The sequence below is a fragment of the Sinocyclocheilus grahami genome, unplaced genomic scaffold (genome assembly GCF_001515645.1).
Source record: "Sinocyclocheilus grahami isolate Dianchi unplaced genomic scaffold, SAMN03320097.WGS_v1.1 scaffold79.1, whole genome shotgun sequence".
NCBI lineage: Eukaryota > Metazoa > Chordata > Actinopteri > Cypriniformes > Cyprinidae > Sinocyclocheilus > Sinocyclocheilus grahami.
In genome coordinates this window covers 1,658,031-1,673,424 of record NW_015505258.1, presented here as the reverse complement: position 1 = coordinate 1,673,424, position 15,394 = coordinate 1,658,031, and the positions used below count along the sequence as shown (strand labels likewise).

General features: G+C 35.8%; 1 protein-coding gene across 1 annotated transcript in view; it reads right to left on the bottom strand.

Moving 5' to 3' along the window:
- Positions 1–1,107: 1,107 nt before the first annotated feature.
- LOC107586290 (tumor necrosis factor alpha-induced protein 2-like) overlaps positions 1,108–15,394 on the bottom strand; it is a 35,781-nt gene continuing 21,494 nt past the window's right edge. The window contains exons 5-15 of the mRNA XM_016273575.1: positions 11,518–11,979; positions 11,220–11,415; positions 9,828–9,942; positions 9,291–9,401; positions 8,682–8,782; positions 6,881–6,994; positions 6,667–6,802; positions 6,081–6,203; positions 5,522–5,677; positions 3,318–3,439; positions 1,108–1,700 (exon numbers count right to left, since the gene is read on the bottom strand). Of these exons, the coding sequence (XP_016129061.1) occupies positions 1,421–1,700; positions 3,318–3,439; positions 5,522–5,677; positions 6,081–6,203; positions 6,667–6,802; positions 6,881–6,994; positions 8,682–8,782; positions 9,291–9,401; positions 9,828–9,942; positions 11,220–11,415; positions 11,518–11,979 (1,916 nt within the window). The 3' untranslated portion in view covers positions 1,108–1,420. The remainder of the gene's footprint in view (positions 1,701–3,317; positions 3,440–5,521; positions 5,678–6,080; positions 6,204–6,666; positions 6,803–6,880; positions 6,995–8,681; positions 8,783–9,290; positions 9,402–9,827; positions 9,943–11,219; positions 11,416–11,517; positions 11,980–15,394) is intronic.

Below are 15,394 nucleotides of genomic sequence, written 5' to 3'. Positions count from 1 at the left end.
AATTGTTCTTTGATTTCCTTTCCATGGTGCTCACACAGCAACATATACAAACTTATCAAATATGCTGAAAAGACAAGTTGGATGAAAAATTATATTTTTCGAAGACACTCTCTGTGGCACAGTAAATGCAGAATCCATAAATGTTGTTTGAAAAGTTCTGTCCATCAGTATTAAAAGGTAAACACACTAAAAGCTTATATGGCTGTACATTGAGCACAGTGTCTCGAAAGTGATACAATTATTCATGAATTTACTCTATTTTAATTTTGTTGTTGTTGTTGGTTGTAGTCATTTATGCTTGGATTGGTTTCCATTGTTGTTAGTTTTTCAGTATTTATTACAGATTAATGAAATTACTGGTGCAATAAATAAGTCTTGCAATACATAAATAGTCCCTCTTGATTTCTTTCACAGGTAAAGCTGAGTGATCTCAAACAAATACATTTATCTTTCATGACAAGATAATAGATGACTGGACCACAAAATCATCCATTTAAATATGATAAAAATAATTGAAACATTAAAGATAACTGCAATTGCATAGTACCTTAAAGTCAGTCTTCAGTCATGTGCAACTAAAAAAAAAAACAACAACACAATTTCATAACTATCAATTACTGTCTCACAAGTCAAAATGTTACGATTTAAAAAAACACAAAAAACGAATAATTCCCAAAACCAAGCAGTGTTTTGATCAGTAGTTATATATTTTTTACAATACACACTCGGACCCCTGCAATTTAAGATCCTAAAAGACATTTCTTAGAGATGTTTGCATTATATATTCAGACAATAACTACATCAATTAGAGGAAAAAAAAACATATAGTGGCCCCAAAGATTATTTGGACATTTTTAGATACAATGAAACTCATACATTCTGTGTATTAGGAATGAAATGAGGCTAGACCTTTTCACAGGACTCTTTTTGACATTTTTGCTATGACTCTTACCCAACTGGTCCTGAGACAATTTGTTGTGATATATATGAACATGTTCCACTAAGATTTTACAACTACAAAATGTCATTGATCATTTAAAACCTTACAAACTTCATTTCTAAAATATTTTTCTTGAAAATGTGTTTTTAAAAAAAATTTCTATAAGAAATGCCACTTGGTTTGATATTTTGTTATATAATCTAAAGACATTCAAACATTTTTAAAAGTGCCAAAATATTTTTGGTGCCACTGTATTTCACACAAGCCTTTGCAATGTTAGTTGTGCAAAAACAGTTGTAGTGATGTCAACTGTAGTGTCATTTTTTTCAGTTTTCTCAGAGAACCTACAATCCTGAGCATCTGTAAGAGGTCCTTAAGATGTGACAATGGCACATGCAAACACTTTAGAAACAAATGCTGTGCTGCTGGGCTCTGGTGCTCTATGAGTGCTGGGTGACTCGAGCATCCATTTGAGATGGATTACAGCATGTCATCCTGGTTTTCCCTGGTTGGAGTCCTTCTGCGCCGGAACCGCATGCTGGAGAAGAGGGACGAGGCGGTGAGGGCCACACGGCTCAGGCCTACATTTAGACAGTGTACTTCTGACGTCACCGGCACCTCAGCAAAGAGAGCCCTGTCCCGGGACACCCGCATGACGCTGTCGCTGTTCTCGATGTCTTTCACAATATTCAAGATTTCCTGCCTTTCTGTTTGTCGGGTCATCCCACGGATATTGAGTATGGCGGAAACATGCTTCCTCCTGAAACACAAGAAAGATTTATTCCCTCTTGACTCATATATGAGGCATATTGTCATATTAACAATAACTGTACAGTGTCACAATAAGTGGCTAAATAAATGGAATATTGCATCTATTGCATTAGTTAAACCGTAATATGGTTGCATGGTAAGTGCTGAAACTATACTGGAATAGACCTTCATTAAGTGAATTTCTCTTTACATGCTTTGCCTTAAAGTACAAGCCTAGTTTTTTTTGCAGAAAACAAAATTTTTTGTTTTCATAACTTGCAAAATAGAATATTCTTCTAAACTGAAAATTCTTCAAATACAAAAAGACTTGGGCTTGTATTTGAAGTTTATTCTATAGATTTGGCAAACCGTAAATGTAATTTTAAAAAGAGAGAAAGGATTAAAAAAGGTTTACAAATTAAGATTTACAATCTAATGCAAAAGTAAATTATTCAGTAAGTAAGAGGACAGGAAAGTCATACATTTTTATAATTTTTTATTTTTATTTGTAAATATTTGTAAATTGCAATAATATTTCATAATATTACTGTTTTTACTGTGATCAAATAAATGCAGCCTTGGTAAGTATAAGAGACTTATTTCAAGAACATTAAAAAAGGTTACACTTTATTTGAAGGTGTACTTGTTACAGTGTAATTATACATTTAAGTACTGAGTAATATTAATTAACTACATGTACTTGCTATATGGTTAGGGTTAGGATTAGGGTTACTTGCATGTAATAATGTATAATTTATTGTTATTACAATAGTAAGCACATGTAACGTGTAACAAGGACACCTTAAAAAAAATTTTTTTACCAACCCCAAACTTTTCCCCCTCATTTCTTTTCCCAAAACAAAAACTAAACTAAACTAAAGTAAAAGCAAAAGCAAAAAAGGATAGAATAGTAATACAATGTAAATGTTTCGAATTGGAAGACACAAAAAAAATGTTAAGTTCTTTATAATATTCTATAATGTACTGTATATGTAATGTATAATGTATAGCTGTATATATGTACAGTTGAATCAACAGGGTGCAAAGAATCCTAATTTAACCTTCCCAGAGTTGGGTCCTGTTCATTCAAAGTTTCCCTAGATCATAAAATGTGTAAATATATGTACGGTAGATGGGAGAGATTCCAAGCGTTCATCAGTTTAAAACCCAAAGGTGTTGCTAATGCTAAACAATAGAGCCCGCAGCACATCTAGGTCATGTATTTGAAGGTTCAAGCTTTATTTAGCACACATTCCACAAAAGAGAGTTTCCTCTGGATTCTGCAGCTGTACAGGGCTCTTGATTAGGCAACTGCCCTCTCTAGGTTAAACCATGGAGCTTTAGGTCAGGCCCTGGCAGGATGCCTGTGTTTTTGCTTTGTCTTTGCGAGGATCCAGAGCTGGACAGCTGTACACCTTTCATGCGAATCTGGGATAAACCAAACAGTCTCCCATAAAAATCAGGAAACCGCAAAGGTCTAGTTTGCTTTTACAAGCCCCTCTTTTGCTGTCAAACAGAATGACCACGCTTTGTCAGATGACCTGAGCTCTCTGCTTTGCGACCTCGATCATATCAGGGGCTACAAGGTGTCCCGGCCGAGCGGCACGCCGCCCCTCAAGACACTCACCGTATGTCAGGGAATTCCCGTACCAGGACGCCGACTTCCATTTGGATGGAGGGAGTGTCTTCCAAGACAATGATCTCTGATAAGTGAGGAATAGCGCTGTCGAGCCATGAGGAGGAGGATTCCTGGATGGGGGCAAACAAAGATAACATCAGATCAGTCACCAGATCAATCTTCAAATGCCGAGACTGATTAACAACTGGAATGTACAGATGAACGTTCAGATTAAACACGACTGCCTGGCACTAAAGACGCGTTCCAAAAGTACATTATACAATGACTTCTGACAGACAGCCAAAGATCACAGCGCCCAAACGACTCAGAAGGCTATTTTCACCCTCGTCTCTGGAAAAACAAAAACCTAGAGGATTAAGAATAGGAGCACATGTTGTTCCAATTGAGGGTAAATATCTGTATGCCCATTACACCAAGGCAGTTCTTCCTGACTCTCAGTTTGACCTTAAAGGCAAGTCAGACTTCAAAGGCCCAGGCCAGGACATTCTTCCAGAAACAATGGCATCCTGTTGTCCACCGAGGTGACAAACGGATGTTTTAACTGAAGCAAGGTGCGTATGCTGCACAGGAGAAAGGAGCGTTTGGGTGGGTCATAGAGATGCCATTTGGAGCCATCTACCTCCATGCCCACTCCAGAAGAGCCCATTCTTCAGAATCTCTTTTGTTTGAAAAGTTGTGGGCTAGAGATGGTTTTTGAGTGATTAAAACATACAGTATTTAGAATCTAGCTCAAAACAGGACATGACATTTTGGCAAGTGTGATGAATTTGGGAATAAGGATTTAATAAGAAAAATGCCATACTAATAAAAATAAAATGAGGTTACGCTTTATTTTACGGTGTCTTTGTTACCAGTGTTGGGGAAAGTTACTTTTAAAAGCAATGATGCATTACAATCTTGCGGTACTCTATGAAAAACTAACTTATTGAGTTACTTTTTATGAAAAGTAATGCAAGTTACTTTTGCATTACTTTTTGTCACCTGGTCTGGGCTTGCTTATTTTTTTAATAACATAAGTCCCAAAAGTTTTATTTTTGGCAACTGTACACACTTTTTCACATCAAAAGTGAAATTAATAAGCCTCAGACTGAAAGAAGAACCTCTGCCTCTGCACCTAACTCCCAATTTCTCACAACACAGGGACAGGCGAGGTGTCAGTGAATAAATGGGAAAACAAAGTAACTTGCATTACTTATTTGAAAAAAGTAATTTAGATATTTAAATGTAAATTTAAAAGTAATGCATTACTTTACTAGTTACTTCAAAAAAAGTAATCTGATTACGTAACTCATGTTACCCCCAACACTGTTTGTTACAGTGTAATTATACATTTAAGTACTGATTAATATCAATGATCTACGTGTACTTGTATGGTTAGGCTTAGGATCAGGGTTAGCATGCATAATTTATTGTTATTATTATAGTAAATATATATAACGTGTAACAAGGACACCATAAAATAAAGTGTTACCTAAAATGATTCAGAAAACAGTAAAAAAAAAATCTTAGAGTTGTAATTGTGGTTTTTGGTTTCCCATTTAGTCCCATAAACATGATACAAGTTGACCACCTCGTATGTTACTGTAACATGGAGAATGTTGACATTACTGGATATTTAGGAATAACTGCAAGGGAAAAAAAACATTCCAAAAAGTTTTCATACTCTGCTGATCATACTGAAATATTTTAAATTGACCAGTACTACCATATTTTATAATTATGTCATAACTAATATCATATATCTTGCTGAGAGCAGGGTTATTATTGTTAACTAAAGCTAAACAAAAATCAGAACTAACTAGAAACTAACTTAAATAGGTTTGTTAAAGAACTAAAATTATTAACTGGAAATTAGTTCAAATCTAAAGCTAAAACTAAGATAAAAATATATTAAACCTAAAAAGTAATAAAAAAATGACAAAAGCACATCACAAAACTACTAAAAACGAAACTAAAATTAAAACAAAATCTGAAAATATAAAAATAAAAGCTACATCTGAAATATTAATATAAATATAAAAACTGACTTTTTTTAACAGAACAGGTGTGCGTTTCACAAAAAGCAACTATTGCCACAAGTTCCGTCGTAACCAATAGAGTTATCAATGCTATCGATGCTTTTGGAAAACTCACCCCAGGTTAGCAGGAGAAATGAAAACCTTTTACTTTGATCTTTCAGATAAGTGACTCACCAGCTCTTTGAAGAGTGTTTTTAGGTGCTTTCCTTCGTCACGAAGGCGTCCAGCCATTCTCTTCCTCATTTTGAGTGATGTGCAGATGATTCTGCCCCTCATGATGGCCCGCACATATTCAGTCATCACACGCCGGTGCACCTCCATCACCAGGACCTAAGAGAACGCAGTAAATAAGAGGCTTATCTCACAAAAACCCAACATGATCGTACATGAAACAGATCAATCTTATTTCACCCTGAAGTGGTTTATTTTGGGATAATGACTAGCTGACATTATATAATGGTACATTATCCATGGCTAAATCAACAATTAGACATACAATTGATTTGAGCTGAAATTGTTTTATGTAAAAAAAAAAAAAAAAGGTTGAGAGAGCTAGATAGATTTTAGCAGTAATTGTACAAAAATATTTGCGATGAACCAATACAATACAAGGGCTGTGTAGACACAAGAATTAAAAATCAAAGCGTACTTGACAAAGCAAAGAATCATTTACGATAAATTTGCAGATTGCAGATTGAGGGAGGAAATTAATGTTATTGACATCTTAGTTTACCTCATAAGGTGGATTGTCCATCCTGCGAAACTTCTTGAAGTGCTCTTTTATGAGCGCCTCGATTTGCTCAAAAGGCTCAGTGTTGCTCAGCCATTTCCGTTTAATCAGCTTATCAAATAAGGGCTACGTGAAATGAGACAGAACGCTTTTGATTAGACATGACATACACAGTACACACTGGAATGTACTATATTTGCCTTCACCAGGATGTGAGGGCTTTCATATTCAGAGTCAAGAGAGTGCAGCTAACTTCCTGTTCGAGCCCCATCTTGGTATAAAAGGATGCAGCGAAACTATGTGGCCCATGAGAGCTGGTAATGTCAATCTGTACAGCAAACACTGAATACTGTTCGGCGTCAGGCCAAAAACATCTAATTCACTAGTGTTTTTCACATAGTGCTGCTATTTTAGTGTCTCAGAGCCAGAGTAGCTGTGCAAAACAACATCCTTGAGAACAGCCCATAGGGGAAATGCTGAGAAGATATTCTTTATATTCTTGGACAGAGACGAACATAAGGTATTGAGAAATCTGTGCGTGCTTGCATGTCTATGTGAGGAATTGTGGGGTAATCTGTGGCAGCCTCACCCTGATATGTTCAAAAAGTCTGTCGTTTAGCACTCGCACACTCAAGCTGACTATTCTGTCCAGAGCTGTGTTGGCTCTACGAATCGAGTCCTCGCTGGTTGAGGGGTCACACTGGCCACAACGCTCCACAAAGCTCCTAAACACAGCAGTTTATATAATGAAAACTCTAAAATAATTAACAAACATAGAAATAAAGGATTTTGAGGAAGCCTACCTGAACGTTGGACAGCAGTTGACAAGAGCGATGGTTTTAGCAATGTAACCGTCTTCATTTACCTCACAGCTGTTTATGAGCATCTCATGGAACATCTCCACCTTTCTCTGAAAACTGCAGCAAAAACAATGCATTTAGTTAGTATGACACATTTCTATGGGAATTATCTAACTGAGGAATGAAAATGTATTTATCTAACAAATAAGCAATTTTTAAGCATTTAGGACATTAAAAAGGGTTAGTCATTCATTGGGCTCCAAACTTGGAACCCCATATAAAGCCCAATATATAGTAAAACAGTACGATTATGAACTATTATCCTTAGTAAAAAAAGGAATATATTTAAAATACATTTATTTCATACTAAGTATAGTTGAAATCTATTAACATATTTACTTACATATTTACTTACTTACATATTTACTTGAGACTTACTGATAATTATAAATAAACTTTATTTGGAGTAATACTTGTGCACACTGCATATGTGACCCTGGACCACAAAACCAGTCTTAAGTTGCTGGGGTATATTTGTAGCAAGTGTCAAAATTATAGATTTTTCTTTTATGCCAAAAATCATTAGGATATTAAGTAAAGAGCATGGACCATGAAGATATTTTGTAAATGTCCTACTGTAAATATATTAAAACTTAATTTTAGATTAGTAATATGCATTGCTAAGAACTTCATTTGGACAACTTTAAAGGCGATTTTCTCAATATTTAGATTTTTTTGCACCCTCAGATTCCAGATATTCAAATAGTTGTATCTCGGCCAAATATTGTCCTATCCTAACAAACCATACATCAATGGAAAGCTTATTTATTCAGCTTATTAATGATATATAAATCTCAATTTCGAAAAATTGACACTTATGACTGGTTTTGTGGTCCAGGGTCACATTCTGTATTTCTTAATATTAAGCCTAAAATGTGTTTTAATGTCACTATTGGATCTTTGAATAATATCGGTCTTTAAATGCAAGATATTTGAAGTGTACCTTAAGTATATATGCAATAGCTCCACTTTAGTATATTTTCAGTATATCTTTAGTTGGACTTCAGCACAACTTCTGCACAATTAAAGTGCAAAATTAGTTGTTCCAATTTAGCAGACTTTAAGTATACCAGTTTAATATACCAAAAGTTCAACTGCAGGGTATTTGTATTAAGTACATAAATATGTAAATGTATTTGTAAAATACTTGAAATAGATGTATATTTATTTTTCACAAGTGATTACAAATTAAAATCTATTAGAATGCATTTTAAATGTTATTTATTCCTGTGATGGCAAAGCTGAATTTTCAGCATCATTACTCCAGTCTTCATTGTCACATGATCCTTCAGAAATCCTTCTAATATGCTGATTTGCTCCTTAAGAAACTTTTTCTAATATTATCATGTTGAAAACAGCAGTGCTGCTAAAAATTTGCTACTAAATGCTAACATTTTGTGGAAACCGTAATAATTTTTCTTTGATGAATACAAATAAAAAAATAATTTGTAACACTGTCAAAGTATTTAGCTAATATGCTGATTTGCTCCTTAAGAAACTTTTTCTAATATTATCATGTTGAAAACAGCAGTGCTGCTAAAAAATTGCTACTAAATGCTAACATTTTGTGGAAACCGTAATAATTTTTCTTTGATGAATACAAATAAAAAAATAATTTGTAACACTGTCAAAGTATTTAGTGTCACTTTTGATCAATTCAATGCATCCTTGCTAAATAAAAGTATTAATTTCTGACTCCAAACATTTGTATGGTAGTGTCATATTTCAAGTATCACTTTCCCACCTATACAGGAAATCTGCCAGTCCGTTGAGACTGCACTGAGCAACCCGTGAACCCAAATCTCTGTTTACGGCTGCGGATCTCTCAAGGTCTTCTTGTAGCCTCTATAATCAAAAATATAAGAAATATGTTATTTACACACCAGTAAACACTAAGTGAATTGAAATCTGTTACAAAATTCCTCAATTTAGTCTTGAAATATCTTGCTCAATGCTACTTCACCAAACAAATGAACTATTTTCTAATTTCCTTACTATCACTCATGACCACTAGGGCGCAATACATAGCCTGCAAAAACAATGTGCTGTAATGGAAACATGCTCACAATGGGAAATGTTTGTTTATTTTGGTTCCAGCTAGGAGTTGATTTTCTTGTTACACAGAGGTGCATGGATGCCATTCGACATGTCTTACGTTTTGTTCTAACAACAGACCCAGTGTCTAAAACCTGCTGCAAATATCGCAGACGGCCAGGAACAGTGGGCCATTATACACAAAATCAATACTGAGAAAATGGATTAAAGAAACATGTGATATCACATGCTCTGACACCATATGTCAAGCACAATATCCTCTTTTATATAAATGAGCATAAATGGTCCCTGCGCTGACCTGAATAACAGTGCGAGCCAGGGGTAACTGATACTCCTCGACGTTCAGGGTGTCCAGCCATCTCTTTTCCTCCTCCTCCAAAACCTGAGACAGCTCATTGGTCACTTTCCCCTGGAAAACACAACATTTCAACACACTCATTAAAAGCGTCCTTGCTGTGAGAGGGGGCGGCCATATTGGGGCCTGTATTGGGCATGTATGAAACAACAGCATCCATAATGAAACAATCATTCCATTAACACATTCATGACATAAAGTATTAGACTAATGTCACTATTTTCAGGATGGGCTTAAGGATTATTAAAAGACCATACATTGATGTTGCTTAATGAGCGAAGGGGAAAGATATGTTGTCAAACTGACGCCTATTGTGTAGTGCTCATTGTAGACAGGAAAACCGTGCGTTGACCCTGAAATGCCGCACTCTAATTGACCGTGCAGGTTGCAGTGACCAGCCATCTCTTTGAGTGGACAGAATGTGCCGCCGTTGTTCAAGATACACAGAAAATGATAGAATTTGGGAATTTCGGTTCTTACCCTGACTGAGTTGAGGCAGTCAAGCTCGAGTTTTTCCACTGTCTCCGCTGGCAGCAGTGGGCCGAGCTGTGAGAGGTTAATGGGTGTTGTTATGGTGACTGTTCCAAGGACATCTCTGCAGCAACAACAGGAAGAGCAAATCACAAACTGAGTCTGGACTTCACTCATAAGGAAACATTGAATTATGAAGGAACAGGAATGGGAAGGTACAAGAGTGGCTTTCACCTCTCATATCAACCAGAAGCTAATTATAACATCTGTTTTAGGTTTGATGTTGCTGTATGTGGCTTGACAACTGGATACAGCCAGTAATACTTAACAATACAAACTACAAAACAGGCCACCGCTAATGTACATTGCCACTGGATTTACTTTTTATATCTTTAAAAATTTTGGGGTTGGTAAGAAAAAAAAAAAAAAAAAAAAAAAAAAAAAGAATCTCGTATGCTCACGAAGGCTGCATTTGATCAAAAACACAATAAAACAGTAATATTACGAAATATTATTACAATTTAAAATAACTGTTTTCTATTTTAATAAATTTTAAAATGTAATATTTTCCTCTGATGCAACACTGAATTTTCAGCTGCCATTATTCCAGCCTTCAATGTCACATGATCATTCAGAAATTATTCTAATATGCTGATTTGATGCTCAAGAAACGTTTCTTACTATTATCAGTGTAGAAAACAGCTGCTTAATATTTTTTTGAAAACTGTAATACATTTTTTCAGGAGTCTTTGATGAATATAAATTTCAAAAGAACATTTATTTGAAATCTTTTGGAACATTATAAATGTCCTTACTGTCCCTTTTGATCCGTGTAATGCATCCTTGTCGAATAAAGTATTAATTTCTTTAAAAAAAAATATTGACCCCAAACGTTTCCTCTAAATGAAAAAAAACAATGTCTGTAAAAATCTGTTCAGTCATTCTAACTTCACTTCAACACTGAACAGACGATTGATATATTTTTTGTTCTGTTTTCATCCCATATATCAAGCTTTAAAACATGAAAAAAACACCATAAAATTAATCCATATGATTAAATATGCTAAATTCAAGTCTTCTGAAGTCATATCGTAGGTTTATATGAAGAACAACCTGAAATTAGAGTTGCCAATCACAAATCTTTAACCCTCAAATTTCATTTGTACACATACAAAATTCAAATTTGGTGTTTTACTCAGAAGAAACAGTACCAATGGGTCAAACCTGACACACAATATTTGAATATGTCTTCAGAAGACTTCATAATATGGGCCCCTTTTAAAGTACTTTTTGGAACTTGGCAGCCTGTGGTCACTGTTTGGTTTCTTTAATGGGAAAATGTTCTCATACAGGTTTGGAATCACATTGTTTTGAGTGAATGATCCTAATCAAACTGTTTACCTATTGTAAATATTGTAGAGCCAGTCTAGCAAAGAGTATATATCAGTGATCTGCTGATCCCCATTAGTGATAGCCTGGAGACGACGGGTAACAGCCTGATGGTAGCTCTGTGTGTACACTTGGAAGGAGTCATATTCCACAGGATATACAGACACCACGTTACGCCGAGCTGCTCCGAGGTCCTCCACCATACGCACTCTTAGCTTATCCAGGTAGGCCGCGAGCTCGCCCGAGTCATATTCCACAGGATATACAGACACCACGTTACGCCGAGCTACTCCGAGGTCCTCCACCATACGCACTCTTAGCTTATCCAGGTAGGCCGCGAGCTCGCCTGCCCGTGCTTCTTCATGCTGGGGTAAGTTTGCATCTGCCAACTCGACCACCGCCTCCCTCCAGCGTTTCTTGAACTCTCTCGGCCGCGGGCCTCCTGGAGCGGCTCCTTCACTCTGAGTCCAGTCCCGATCGGCTTGCTCCTCCTGCTGAAGCACCTGCACCACCAGGCCCAGGTTGGGCCCGGCGGTGGGGCTACGCAGAGACTCCTTCACCACGTCCCACAGCTCTTTCTGCAGGGCCTCGTACAGCAGCTCCACATCTTTGGCTTTGCGCCGACTGCTGTCTTTGCTGCTGGGGCTGCTGAAATCCTCAGTGCCCCCTGCCGTCAGGGATTCGGCCTCCCTACACTCCTGCTCCAGCTCCAGAATGTGAGTGTCAGCCAAAAACAAATCTCTTTTCGTCACCAACTGCAGGATCTCCAATACTGACAAAACAGAGATGAAGAGTTTATGCATTAGTCACACAGCAGAGACTGAATACTTCATTCTTTCATTGTTTAGTCATTCTCATGTTGTTACAAACAGTATACTGATATATTTCCATGGAAATCAAAAAACATTTTTTTGTAAAGTATCTTCACCTTCATTTTAAATGAGTAAATAATAAAGAATATAAAAACTCAGTTATAAAGTACACTAAAATAGTCAACGGTTGTTCTTTATATGAAAAGGTTTGTGGGTTTAATTATTATATTATATTATATTACAAATAATTCTATAAATATTATTAATTCACAGCATTACAGTATATCATATGGGTCTATTTTGAGATTTAGTGACATGAACAAAACATAATTACATTTTTAATCACAATTAAAGCACAAAATTCATGATTGTGATTCGTGACAGTCCTAGCCATAGACCATATTTGATTTGAGAGCTGCAGCGAAGATGAAAATAATGACAAAATAACGATAAATAATGACAGATTCTTTTTTTTTTAGGCCAACAATTCATTTAAACTCTATAGCATCATGTTTATGTAACTAATACACCTGAAATGAGCACATTTAACTTCTAAACTTAAAGCTCCTAATTTTAGGAAACCTAATAGCTACACAAACAAAGCAGACGCATAAAGCAGGATTTACTTCAGACAATGTGTTGGAGGAACAACACTGATTTCCATTTATGCTTTGATATCCAAATGTTCTCATCATAAAGTTTCACTTAAAATGCAGCACATGGCGCTATTACTTTCATCAGTGTGGCACAGTGATACTGATTCACAGCATCTCTGAAGAAACATTGGACTTCAGAAGAAAAATCTGGGATTGCTTTATACCATGCACAAATCAACAATGATCATTTTCGTGGAATATAAACTGAAAGAGCAAAAAAAAAATTGTCTGAATTTGCACTTTATGATTCATTGTATGTTAATTAGTTATTTCTAAAGCAGTAGTTCTTAACCAGGGAGTTGAGGCCCACTAGGGGGCCTCATCAAACTACCATTAAAATGAGCCAAAAAAATTGACCCAATTGATATTTTCATAATGCATATATGTACTTCTAAATATGCCAAGCTCTAAAATATTTTATTGGGTAGAAATTGTGAGTAAAAAAAACAAACATTTTTCATTGTCCAGTAAATCATGAGAACTTGAAAAACCATGGAGCAATCGAATATAATTGTGGGCAATGTGGGTCTGAGAACAACTGGAGAAGATGGATGAATATGGGAACATTATTTTGGCCATTCAATAAAGTTCTTCAGAATTCCCCCATTAGTAGATTTCATGCCATTAAAACCTAAAACATAAATGCAATATATCTTCCAGATGGTCAAAAGGACTCCCAATGCACTCTGCTGGCTATAGTTTATAATGATCTCACTTGTGTTTCTTACATGTAGCAGCACTTTTTGACATTCCAAAGAAATCTTTGATGAAGCAGACGGGCTCTCATTGAGGTCAGCGCTCACACCCATCCTTCATCATTTCCAGTCCTTTCCTTTGGGATGAACACATTTACTTGGGCTAACAAATTGGTCTGATTACAAGTGATAGATTTTGACAAGCTTCAAGTATTCAATCATTACATACATATTACATATTACATCAGTGTATAATATATGCTGTATATACAACGGTGACCGAAAGTTTTTTTAATTAAGTATTTGTTTTGTGATATTTTGTGAAATATTATTGCAATATAAAATAGCTGTTTTCTATTTGACTATTTTAAATAAACGATCTTCCAGATGGTCAAAAGGACTCCCAATGCACTCTGCTGGCTATAGTTTATAATGATCTCACTTGTGTTTCTTACATGTAGCAGCACTTTTTGACATTCCAAAGAAATCTTTGATGAAGCAGACGGGCTCTCATTGAGGTCAGCGCTCACACCCATCCTTCATCATTTCCAGTCCTTTCCTTTGGGATGAACACATTTACTTGGGCTAACAAATTGGTCTGATTACAAGTGATAGATTTTGACAAGCTTCAAGTATTCAATCATTACATACATATTACATATTACATCAGTGTATAATATATGCTGTATATACAACGGTGACCGAAAGTTTTTTTAATTAAGTATTTGTTTTGTGATATTTTGTGAAATATTATTGCAATATAAAATAGCTGTTTTCTATTTGACTATTTTAAAATGTAAATTACTCCTGTGACGGTAAAGCTGAATTTTCAGCATCATAACTCCAGTCTTCAGTGTCATATGATTCTTCAAAAATCATTCTAATATACTAATTTGGTGCTCAAGAAACATTATTTTTTTCAACATTGAAAACAGACTTTGTTGCTTAATGTTTTGTGTAAAATGTGATACACTACAGTGTATGTACGATTAAAACAATTTATTAATATTTCTATACATTAAATTGATTGATCAATGTATCATGGTTTCCACAAAAATATTAAGCAGCAAAAAATTTCATCATTGATAACTGAGCAACATATCAGCATAGTAGAATGAATTCTAAAGGGTCATGTGACACTGAAGATTGGAGTAATGGCTGCTAATAAAATCAGCTTTGCTATCACAGGAATAAATTACATTTTTAAATATATTCAAATAGAATTAAAATAACAGTTGTTCATAAATTTTAATAATATTTCACAATATTTTTACTGTATTTCTTTTACAAATAAAGGTGCGCATAAAGCACTTCTTTCAAAAACATTTAAATCTCTTAATTATTATAACCTTTTGGCCTCCAATGTATATAATTTTAATAAATGATACATATGTAATGTACTTCTTCTCTTCTGTTAATTTTTTCTATTAAGCTTTCTTTCTGACCATTTTCAAGACGCATCTGTCACAAATCAGCTGTGCAATAATTGTCCCCGCTGTTGAATTTCTCCTCAGAACACTGAATGGACCGTAAGGGTCTCATTGCGGTGCTGAGTTGCCCATTTATCTCCTATGACTTCCTGACCTTTTCTTAGATGGAAGGATGCGGGGGTGTTCGGTTGGCACCTGACTCATCTGTCCCCATCCCTATCGAGGATGGACTGTCCTGTAATGCCACAACAGACCCCACACCCTTCTCAAGCGTCTCGCATAATAACAGCCCGAGTGTGCCAGTCCATCGGAAGGAGATCTAAATATAAAATACAATACCGCCAGGGTTATCGCTAACGCAGACGGGGGGCAAGGTGCCTGTTAAAAATGCACTTCCTCTGCAACTCATCCACGTGAAAATTCCTCCAGCCAAGAACAACATGTCACTGTATCATCTCAATGACTTTGAGACCCGACTGCTGATGTTCATACCTGAAGGGAGAAAAGGTCGACCCTGCAAGCTTCAGTCTGAGAGGAAGAATTTATAAACTGGCTCCCTTTTAACTGATGAATGAGAATTTGAAAAATATTGGC